This window comes from Pseudorasbora parva, chromosome 13, assembly GCF_024679245.1.
Source record: "Pseudorasbora parva isolate DD20220531a chromosome 13, ASM2467924v1, whole genome shotgun sequence".
Lineage (NCBI taxonomy): Eukaryota > Metazoa > Chordata > Actinopteri > Cypriniformes > Gobionidae > Pseudorasbora > Pseudorasbora parva.
Genome location: NC_090184.1, coordinates 14,346,144 through 14,357,818, shown reverse-complemented (window position 1 = coordinate 14,357,818; position 11,675 = coordinate 14,346,144). Strand labels below are relative to the sequence as shown.

At 37.2% G+C, this 11,675-nt stretch overlaps 1 protein-coding gene across 2 annotated transcripts in view; it reads right to left on the bottom strand.

Moving 5' to 3' along the window:
* Positions 1-973: 973 nt before the first annotated feature.
* The window catches only part of rab11fip1a (RAB11 family interacting protein 1 (class I) a), a 37,911-nt gene continuing 27,209 nt past the window's right edge, over positions 974-11,675 (bottom strand). The window contains exons 3-6 of one of the 2 annotated variants that reach the window (XM_067413248.1): positions 11,327-11,675; positions 7,047-8,738; positions 5,743-5,854; positions 974-2,761 (exon numbers count right to left, since the gene is read on the bottom strand). The exon at positions 11,327-11,675 is cut by the window's right edge and continues 546 nt beyond it. In XM_067413248.1, coding sequence (XP_067269349.1) covers positions 2,573-2,761; positions 5,743-5,854; positions 7,047-8,738; positions 11,327-11,675 — 2,342 coding nt within the window. In that variant the 3' untranslated portion in view covers positions 974-2,572. The remainder of the gene's footprint in view (positions 2,762-5,742; positions 5,855-7,046; positions 8,739-11,326) is intronic. The other variant, XM_067413249.1, reaches the window with a different exon arrangement.

The window sequence follows — 11,675 nt, the reverse complement described above, 5'->3', positions numbered from 1 at the left end:
TATAATAATATTCACCAACAATACTTTATTGCCACAGATGACATTCTGAATTTTAGTTTTTAAATATATGGGGGGTGGGGGTGGGTATCAATAATCAACATGAATCTCAACAATGGTGACATAAATAATGCTGCAGTGCATGCTGGGAGCCATGATTTTTATACTGTGGTGACTAAGTAGGGTTGGAGCTAAACTCAGCAGAACATCAGCTCTCTAGGACGGAACCCTTATGTTGCCTATCCCTGACTTAGAGGTACAAAAATGTGCTCTTAAGGGAACCACCCCAGTGACAGCCACTTGTACCTCAAAAGGTAAAAAAAAAAAATTGCAGAAAAACATCATAATGCAGATTACATCATAATATCATATTTGATAATTGATCATAAAACATTTTTTTTGTCTTAGACATATTGGGAGATATACAGTAGAGTCAAATCTGATATTTTTATGCAGTTTATGTAAGTAGTACACTTATAAACATCTCATTGATTTTCATATGCTATCAGAATTTAAATGTACTTTTTGGTCTTTTATTTTACAATAAAGGTTCAACTAAACTGTTCCATATTCAGACTATTGTACATATGTCAGGCTAACAATCACGGTCATTACACATTGCAGGAATGGCTTGCCAAAAAAGAAAAGAAAAAAATGAGTCAATTTACTCACCCTCAAATCATTCCTAACTGATTTTTTAATAAGGTACAAAATAAGTTACTTTGATAAATGTTTTAAAAGATTTAAAAAAAATCTTTGTCCAAACAATGATGGTCCAATGTTGTTTTGACTTTTATTAAATGGACAAATACCTTTATAAAAATATATTTTCATGTCCCACAGATGAAAGTCATTTTTGTACCTTCACTTTAACAGTTCATTAATGCACATTCAAATATTCTGAGTCACATACTTTTGTATTTGAATGTGTTTTAAATGAAAATTAAAAATAAATAAAAAAATATAAAACCCCTGGTTATGAGCATTCAGCCAAGTTTTATTCAGTGAATTGAGGCATAATCAAAGTTACATTTCCGCAGTTATTGAAGTTAAGGAACAAACCAATATATTCACGTCTTAATTACATGGAACCTTGAATAAAAAGAGAAGGCACAGGTCTACAAAATATATATTGTGCATATATGCATAGCATTTCTCAATTCAATTCAGACATAAAGGAGTTGGAGAACCTGGTAACAGTGAAAATGCTGTGAATAGTTCAGCGAACTCGCTCAAAGTGATTGACAACACTTGAATGAGCACAGCAGAAGCTCTTGATTGTGAATGTTTTCATGACAGAAACACAGAAAACAGTCTAATTCGGTCTCGGTGACAAACAAATAAATATAAGACGTGGTTATTTCCTCCATCATAGTCAGAGGGATAGCATCTCCTCATAGTGGTAGGTTAAAAACAAGTAAATGTTTACTCACGGATTAAAACATTCATATTAATAATAAGAATAGAACATGTAGTGACGAGCAGATTTGTGACCAGTACTCAACTGGTAAATCACAGATCTTAGGTTTCACAACAGACAACCTCTCAACACCTTTGTGATGTCAACAGACGACATGACAAAATGTCCCAGTTATTGGAAAGTACCGCATTACCTGAAAATCAGGAAAAACTAATTTCTAAGTTATTGCTTGTTCGTTATTATTCATCGCAGTGTGTCACAGTATATACATGTGCTTTTTTTAAAGAATGCTTATTAATCCCTGGTCAACATCATGACATGTAGCATAAAGATTCAGATTTTGATTCATTGAACAACTGACTGGCAAGTCAGCTGAAAAACGTTTCGTTTCTGAAGCAAATATGTTGTCAATATTGACCAGGGCACGGAAAATTACCTATCCAGCGTAAGAACGAAGATCATAAGAAGTATACATACAGCCAAGAAAAATATTCCTTCATTACAAAGGTAATTCTCTAGAGTATTTCAGATAATTACTTCATATAAAAACACTATCCTTCATAAATAGAACATCCCGTTCAGGTTAAAAGTGCGTATAGTGTAAATGTCAGCCCTTGATTTGAGCCTCAACAGACATAAGGTCGCATCAACAGTAATGAAGCCTTGAAGTAATGAGCGTAGTCCAGATCGAAACACAAAGCACTTCAGGGAGAAGGAAAATCCTCAAATTCAAACTTACGACCGCAATAAATAATGCATTAAGAAGCTCTCTCTTTGCCTAAATGGTAAGTTGCGCAGAAACACAATGAGATGATCAATGCAAAGGATGTGTTTGTTGCTTTTTGGAGGGAGCTTGTACCATGATTTAATAAGGGGAAAAATTATCAATCAAACAATAACAATACCCCAGCATACAAACAGCAAAAATTTTAAAAGACGGACCTGATATACCATCGTACATCCAAACAGTAAAAGATAAGTTATTTGTAAGATCTTGGTGGTGAAATCAGAATGTGAAGTCGTGCATTAAATATTAAAGCAAATAAACTGGTTATGAGATGTGATATTACATTCTGCCTGAAATGCATATCAGCCAAATTCCACAATATTAAAGTGTCTGGGTGTTATGATCTGGGCCAACGTTCTGATCAAACCCTAACACTTGGAATGCAGTGAGAGCAGGATGGCCGGTTTTTCCTCTATGACGCGAACTAGCAGGTTATCAATATAGTCCTCCAACTCCTGGATCCGGTCATCTTTTTTGGTTAGTTCAGCCTGTTGCTTTACCACCAGCGTGATCAGTTCCTCCTGTGTGAGCTGGGTGAACGGAGCGCTCTCTACATTCTGGATATGCAGTGAAATGAAGGAACAGAGGAAAAAAGAAAGACAATTAGTCATCTGATATACAGGACCAATCAAACGTTTGGACACACAGGATCAATTTTTTTTAGTAAAAACACTTATTTTGGCTGATACTGATAATTATTGGCTCATATAAAATAATTCTGTACAATTGTGTCTAAATAAATGAAAAGAAAAAAAAACAAAGGTAAGTAAAATAGGTATCACAACATGGACCAGCACAAGTAAACTGTGAAATATTATACACAAAGATTCTTCATAGAGTAAACTACCAGTAAAATTGATAAAAAATTGGGACAAAAATTATTCAGACACTTTGACCTAAATTGGTATTATCTAATTGTGTACTTAAATTTAACAGCTGATTGGTTGATTGCAACCCATTACATCCCTTTCTATCAAAGTTCTGACATTATCAAGATGAATTTGTTCTGACACAGTTTAACTCAGTAGAAAGTTTTATAAACTATAGCGAATAAACGTTGTCTTAATACATTATGGTTTGACTAGACTCGACTTGTTTAATTTCCATTTTATAGTGTTAACAGATTTAACAGATTCATTTTTTTATTAACTTAGTGTGTTAGATGATGGCAAATGTAATCGAAACAAAAAATATGGGAAATGAGCTGCCCAATTAAAGGTGCACTATGCAACTTTCCGTCCACTGGAGGGCGCCTATTCAAAACAAATGCGTAGTTTGATGACGCAAAGTGAGCGCAGCATCTTGGGAGATGTGGTCTTCACCTCACAGCTGGTGGAAAATAGGACTCAGGCAGAAATCACGTTCATGCATGCGGTTATTAACGTTACTGTAGTCTAAAGCAGAGCAGGACCGAGTGTTATGGAGCTGAGCACAGCTGCTGGAGCGATTGTTAAACAAATACCCGCCTCGCGAATACCGGGACTTTTATTATGACGGGACGGGACACAGTCGTCGGGAGCCTGCACAGATCCGCTCTTCCGGTTATGATTTTGAGGTAATGCAGCTCTGTTTATCATATTAGATACATTTAAGTGTGTTTAAAACGATGTTATGACGTTACTCCGTGCGTTCAGTTGTTCACACTGCTAAGAGTAAAGCGCTCCTGCCAAATAAAAGCCGAAACCGAGGGTAGCGCAGATATGACGCAATTGACAGGCGACTTCCTCAAACGCAATGCTGAAACGTCCCTGTCCTTAGTTAAAATAGCAATTTTCTCACAATTTACAAATAGTTGGAAACATCTGGGATATTGTAGGTACTCAACTGAACAAAATATATAACACTGGCCAAGTGGTTTTTTTGATATTTTACTGCAAAAATACCACATAGTGCACCTTTAAATACCCAAAACCAGCCAATACTTTTGTTTAAAAGCTAGTATCAAATTCAAAAGGAGTCAGCAGACACAAACAAATGGTGCCTACATATGTTTTTCTTTACAAACCATTCTATTCCCATATGTTCATTTGTGATATTTAACTAATTATATTCTTCAGTGTGCTAGATCAGCGGTTTGGCAACATTTAGCACATGTGCCAATGAGGAGAAGTGGGAGAGCTGCACTGCATGTAGGTGAACGTTATTTCACTAAGTACACCAAGTACAACATGTTCCTAGATCAACGTCTTTGTTGATCCTGGAACAGCATTCCAATCCACTAACCAGACTGAGGGTCAAGTTTAGGCCTACAACCAGGGCTCTGTGCATCTACACCAGTGTTATTCCCTTATCATTTCAGGGTAGTTTAGGATAGGGTACGGACTAAATCTTCAGACAGTTGTTGTTCCAGAATCAAAATGTTTTGTTTGTAAAATATGTCTTAAATGGCAAAATCATGGTCACCAGTGTATGCATTTCATATTAAGTACCTTAAATTAGGTACTTACTTCACATTAAAGCTACACCGTGTAACTTTTTTAGTTTATTCTTGGCTAAAAAATTAGGACCTATAGTTTTACAAACAGCGTACAGTTTGTTCTGCTGTATTTATTGTGCTTAGCTATGAGGGGGGGGGGGGGGGGGGGGGGGGGGGGTTAATGCTATACATTTCATCCAAGTACACAGAAGGGCTTTTCACACTTGGAATAGTTAACCCTTGGTCATTCTAAACCCTGAGTAAATTTAACCCTGGATTATCATGCATCATGTTTCACACTGGTCATAATTTACCTGGGGTGGGTATTCATAAGCTGACGTTTCACATTGCCCATTCCTAAACCCTGGGTTAATGTTCTTATTTGCATATTTGCTGTGTCTGTGTCTTTGATTGGTTGAACGCAGTACAAAACCAGTTCACATAAAAACTCAAGCATTGCAAATCTTCATATTGCCGACTGTACTATCCAGATTATGTTGAATGGACATTTCAGATGAACATACAAAGGTAAGTTTGAAACGGTCTCTTCTTCACTCAAATTGTTGCTTTTTCTGTCAAGCATTTGACATTTTACCTCTGCATTTACTATTTATATACAATGCAAAGTGTTTCCTTCACTGTCCAAAGCTCGCAACTATGAGTACACGATCGGTTGTCTGTTGCTAAGTGTATAGTTTTAACTTTCTAACACTGCATCGTTTCACACTGTACAAGTTTGGCACCAAGCAAAACCACAAAAGGGTTCCATAACCCCTAGTAAAAAGCAGTGCTAACCCCAGTTCTAAATTACTAGTGTGAAATGTTCCTTTACCCAGGGTTAAAAGCGGTGTTTAAAGCGATGATAACATAGGGTTAAGCGCAGCGTGAAAAGCCCTAGAGTCCCATTAAATATTCCACACAAATGACAATAACAGTGATGTGGAAACCCTGTATAGTAGGGTTCGAGAGGATCACATTGGGAATCAGTTATTCAAAGTTTAATTTAAACATGAAAAGATATGTAACTTACTTAAAATTAACTTAAAAAACGTAACTAAAAATGGCAAAAGGTTACCAACCCCTGTGCTAAATATCAAGAAGGCAATAAATAGCACACTGTACCTTTGACTTCTCAGCCATTTCCTTGATAGTGATAGTCTTTAGGTCTTTCCCCACAGTGAGAACATTGGAAGACTGGCTCTCTGTGGTGTTCATGGGTTTCACTGGGTGAGGCCTAAGAAAGCAGAGTTAGGGACATATTATTTAAATGAACATGAAAACTTTACTGCAAACAACTACAGCATTTTCATTCATCCAACAGGAGAATGTACACTTTTAAGGATAAAACAAACTGTATTTTTTTAAAATAAAAGTAAACAGTGGCCCTTGAAAATGTACCCACTTCATTTTAGTATTCGATTAAAGAAACATGGATATGTTTGGAAGGGCGTACCTTATTGCTCCTCTCATGCTATCAATTTAGTACTATGCATGTACATTTTCTGTATCCTAAGAATATCCTGTATTTTTGTGAAAATGTGCAGTATACAACCAAAGCACACTACATAACATAGGATACTGCATACCACATGTTTGACCATTTCAGGAGAGATGAATGACTGGCAAAAAGTTACGTTGAAAATGTGAAATAATTGTATTTTACTCAGATGATAAGGCACCTCTTGCTGACGTAATCATGCAATGTAGTTATAGAATATGTGCGTTGTTTGACAATGTAGCATATCAAATTTTGAAACTTTTGTGGCATACTGCATTTTTCACACACTATCTTTACACCAAAAAAAATTTTTTTGCCATGTGTTAGTCAACCGTTCCAAACTCACCCACTGTATAATTCCCAAACAAAATCATAAAGATCAATAAAAGTGCAGCAGAGAAAAGCAAACCTCACATGTAAGCATCTTTGGAGTAGGACAATTAAGTTAGAGCAATCATGCATAATGTAAATATCCAGCAAAACAACGCAATCTTCAGAACAAACACTAATCTCACATCTACAGGCTTTCATATAGATCCCGTTTCATAAAATGTACACATTGTCAAGGTAATCAATCTAATATGGCTTACCATTAAACATAACATATAATGGAGAATCCTGTATTATTTGTGACAATGTCTGTTTTTATTTACACAAGTCCTAAAAGACCATGACATTTTGAACCACAAAGAGCAACAATCAATAGTAAAACTCAAAGCCCACAATCACAACCCCCAAGATCCCAGGAAGCAGTAACCAACCACTAAGCAACCAATTGAACAAATGCCGAAGGCCAGAGATTGATTGAGGTAGTTTTAAGGTAAATAGAAGCTGTCGATTTGAAAGCCGGTGGGTGTAGCACAACAAGGGTGACAGACTGTTAGAGGAGTTCAAAGAGTTGTTAGTAGGAGTTGGGAGAACTTCTCACCTTTTTGAATTAGAAACAGCACTTGCACTACCAACTGACTGAGCCTCTGATGGCGAGACCCAAGCACGAAGTGTAGTTTTGCCCCCAATAGGGGCTTCAGATGTTACTAGGGTGGGTTCAGTCCTGCATGCTGAAGCAACACTAGTTACAGTCAGCTCAACATCTTCAGCATCTTGTGAAGATTGAGAAACGGATCTATCCAGACTAACATTTTCTGTATCAGCTTTCCCAGTAATTGCATAATGGCGAGATGAATGTTTCTTTTTAAGTGAAAAATTTCTTTGAAATGAGGCTCTGGCTTGTTCAGTAAAGCTGGGGGATTGTTTTCCACGCTCTAATTTCGGAGATGTGGCATTTTTAGAAATATCTGTGAATGGATCACTTTTGTTTGCAAATTTGTTTTCTTTTTTATCAGTGGTTGACGCCTGGTCTTTAGGATTTCCCATTTTCTTTGTGGCCCTTCTGAAAAGAATATCTTCATCTGTGGTCTTCTGTGGTAAAGCCCAGGGATCTTTGGATATTAAGTTATCACTTGGGAATGGATCAAAAGCAATCGTTCCCTTCCCCTCAGGATCATAAGTCAGTTTTCCTGAATGCAGTTCTTCTGGAATTTCAGCAGTTTTAAGGTGGTCTATGTTCTCCTTCAGGCCCTTGTGTGGTTTCTCCACTTTGTTGTTTTCTGATGTCATGGGTTGAGCTGTTACCTGCTTGTCTGGTTGGACTTGTCTGACTGGGTCTTTAACTAATGACTGTTGTCTGGGTTTGACTGAAGGCATCTCTTTAGTCACATCATTAGTCTTTGAATTAATATTTTGTATGGCTCTGGCAGCTGGCGTAGGCTTCTCTTTTGATTGAGAGAGTTGATGGCTAATGCCATCAGGAGTAGGAGTCTTCCTTTCTATCTCTTGAGGTATATTTTGACTATGGACAGCGGGAGGTGGCTTATTTTCCATGTACATGGAGTTTTTAGGCTTATTGACCGTAGCATATAAAGGCTCTCTGATATGACCATGTTGGACATTAGGCTCGACGGATGGTCCTGGTGTTGCAGGAGCTTTGGGTGGCACGAGTGCTGCTTTGTGCCTAACAGGGGCAGGCGGAGGTACGTCATTCCTTTGGTGCTGATTAAGGTTTGCTGAGGATCTTTCTTTTAAAACCACATATTTATTTGCCATCTGCTTCTCCGGTGCATCTACATTCATCTCTTCAGAGAAATCCCAGTTCCTTTGGTTTACCTCCGCAATAATATGGTCCCAACGTGTCTGACTCATCACCCCATGCCTCTTCTTAGGAAATAGGGTTTCATAGTCCGGTAGAGGAAGAGAAGGCCTTTGACTATCTTTGGAGTTCTGGGTATGCACTTGTCCCACATTATCAGGATGGCTTTCAGACTTGGACGAGCCCCCATGATAACCAGGCGGTAGAGGAGCCTTTCGCTTCTTGTCAGATGTGGAAGCTGAGAGGTTTTCCATGCTGGACTCACTTGAGTCAATGAAACTTCTTTGAGGTTTAGGAGGTGCCAAAGAAGAATGAAGATCGGAAAACATACCAAAAGACGAATCGGTATCAAACGAATCGGTAGAGAGGGATGGGGAATGCGGAGAAGCGTGGATAGTGCTCTGGGTGTCTACAGAGTCTGAAGGGGATTGGGAATGGCTATTATCTGTTTCAGGCAGTACACTCAGAGCCAATCTGCCAAAGAGTAAAAACATAAAATGGTCAACTTACAGCTATGCCAGTGCTTACAATCCATTACCACCATGGATGCGGCACTAGTACCGCAACTGAAAATACTAAGTTAAACCCATTTAATATGTACAGTATAGGATCCTCCTGCCTAAAATCTATTATCATAACTCAATACCTGACTACACCTAACATGAACAACTGAACATTCAAAACATTCTTAGTATTAAATGACTTAATTAAAAAGGAATCTGAGTAAATACAAATACATTTACTATTATTAATGCAAATATTCATAATAATTTCTATTCTAGTCTTTAAACATGAACCCCAGATGGACATGAGGAGATTTTCCCTGATTTTTTAATCTAAAAGGTCCACACAAACAAAGACAAAAGAACATTTTCCTGTCTCTTTCTAGTCCCAGCTTTTGGAAAATCAGTTACTCACCATAATAGTTATTCACCACAAAACAGAGGTTCCTAAAATCCTTAAAACTCCAGTACAAGAAAAGTAATCTTTGAGACCTTTTTCCCTCAGACAGTGTTTCTTAGTCACTGTCTGTAAGACCAAGATCATCATCTTTCACAACTTGTTTCACTCCATACCAGCAGACTATCACCTGACGATCCAGTCCACATTCCTTACGCCACTAACCAATCATATGCCTTCGGCCAAACAGGTTAAGTAAGTTACAAAGGGTCAAAATGCAAATCTTTTAACACAATAAAATCTATTCTGAGTACACTTTATAGTGAAATGAACGAACACTGAATGCCATAAATACAATATTGCAAGCACTCTAAACAAAATCTTGAAAGAAGAGCTGCTTATTTGACTAAAATCACTGTGATACACCACTTTCACCCACGGGTATGAAACTCAGTGATACCTGAACCCCCACATCTATTGAGAAACAATGACCTCATCCCATCCTTACAGACATACCACCCCCATAAACACACACTTTAACAATGGGATACAACTGTGCTCAGAGACAAAAATAAAAGTGCTAAAAGCTAATGGAAGTATTTGGACGAGAACACTTTCAGTAACAACCTCAGTAGTGTAGCAATTTTTAACACTTACTCTCTTGACCTTTTAGTGTGTGCCCTGTGCAATTTCAGATTATTCTACTAATTCTGTTATCCCGTTCAAGTCTATTATTAAGCATTTGTTAAAGCAATTTTCACATTGGGGTTGTGTCTAAATGAAGGAGTTCCTCTTTAAGAGCAGTAGAGTAGACAGAGGTGAAAGGAGTCGAGTTTCAGTTTCAGCTGGGTTTTCCTCAGCTCTCAGGTGTCAAAATACTAACTGCATTATAGGCCAGACTGACGCAGCATGAGTTAGGCTGAATATAATACAGCGTGTGTGTGTGTGTGTGTGTGTGTGTGTGTGTGTGTGTGTGTGTGTGTGTGTGTGTAAAACTGTTTAAAATTAGTGTTAGTAATTTTTTTTATGTTTTTGAGAGATGTCTCTAATAGGGTGTAATTATTTGATCAAAATACAGTAAAAACAGTCATACTGTAAGTTATAATTACAATTTTAAAACAACTCTTAATATCATAAAACGTAATGTATTTTGTGATGGTAAAGCTGCATTTTCAGCGTCATTACTCCAGCCTTCACTCACATGACCCTTCAGAAATTATTCTAATATGCAAATTTGCTGCTCATAAACATTTCTTTTTATTGTTGAAAACAGATGCTCTATATTTTTGTGGATTTTTTTTCTTTTTCTTTTGAGGATTCTTTGAGGAATTTAAAGTGTATTTAATGTATTTAAAATACAAATCTTTTGTAGTATTATACATTACTGATTTTTTTAATCAAATGAATTATTCTTGCTGAATACAATTATTATTATTATTATTATTATTATTATTATTATTATTATTATTATTATTATTATTATTTTAAACTTAATAACCCCAGACTTTTGAACAGTAGTGTATAGTGTAAGAACTGAAACAGTAAAACAATGAGGTAAATATAATTAATATTATTTTTATATATGTTAATACAAGGCAGCACCAATATAACAATATACAGAAATTAACATAAATATGTATCTACTTAATATTTTTACTAAAACATTTTAAAAGATTTAAGAATATTTTAAATGAAATTAAAAAATGCTTTAGTTAGGGTTGGTAAGTTTAATGTCAAATAATGTTCATTGTTTATATTATTTTATGTAGGCCTACATTTGTTATGTATTTGAAATTTATTAAGTCACCTCTGTCTGAGATTATGCAGCACATAATATCCACAGGAGCCCTCAAAATCTCCCACCCTGGTAACAAATTATAGATTTATTTAAATGCAGATATTGCTTGGATCAGAGTCTATGTGTAAAACCAGTCGGGTACGGAATGAAATTAATGTTACTGTTATTGATTAATCTGTGGGGTGATTTGGTAGATAAAGCAAGTGTAGAGGGTCACCAAACAAGACCCATACAAGACTCGGGTTAAACTGTCTTACAGGCATTACAGGAAACTTACAGATCAATCACTAGGAAATGCATTGCCAATAAGTGAATATTCACCCAGATATGAATCAAGAGGAGGTTATTAAATGTGTGCACTCACCTTGGCTTGACGGCAGACACTTTAGCTGTGCGGCTGGGGAAAACGGTAGCGGGTGGCGTTGGGTTGAGGGTTGCCTTAACGCCCCTCCGTGGGTCCGTGGATCTCTCCTCTGGGAAAGAGGCTGGAGTATCCGGGGTGAGGGGAATATCTTCAAATGGGTTTGCGGAGGAGGGCACATCCAGGCGTTTGGGCTCATTCATTGCTTCCTCTTTCTTCTCCTCCTTCTTCCTTCCAATGCCAAAGAGAGAGGAAAGACGATCGGCTACTCTGGTCTCCTCCTGCTGCCGCTGCTCCTCGGCTCGCTTCGTCTCCTCCTCGCGGCCCTTCTTCTGCAGCTCTTCTTCTGCAG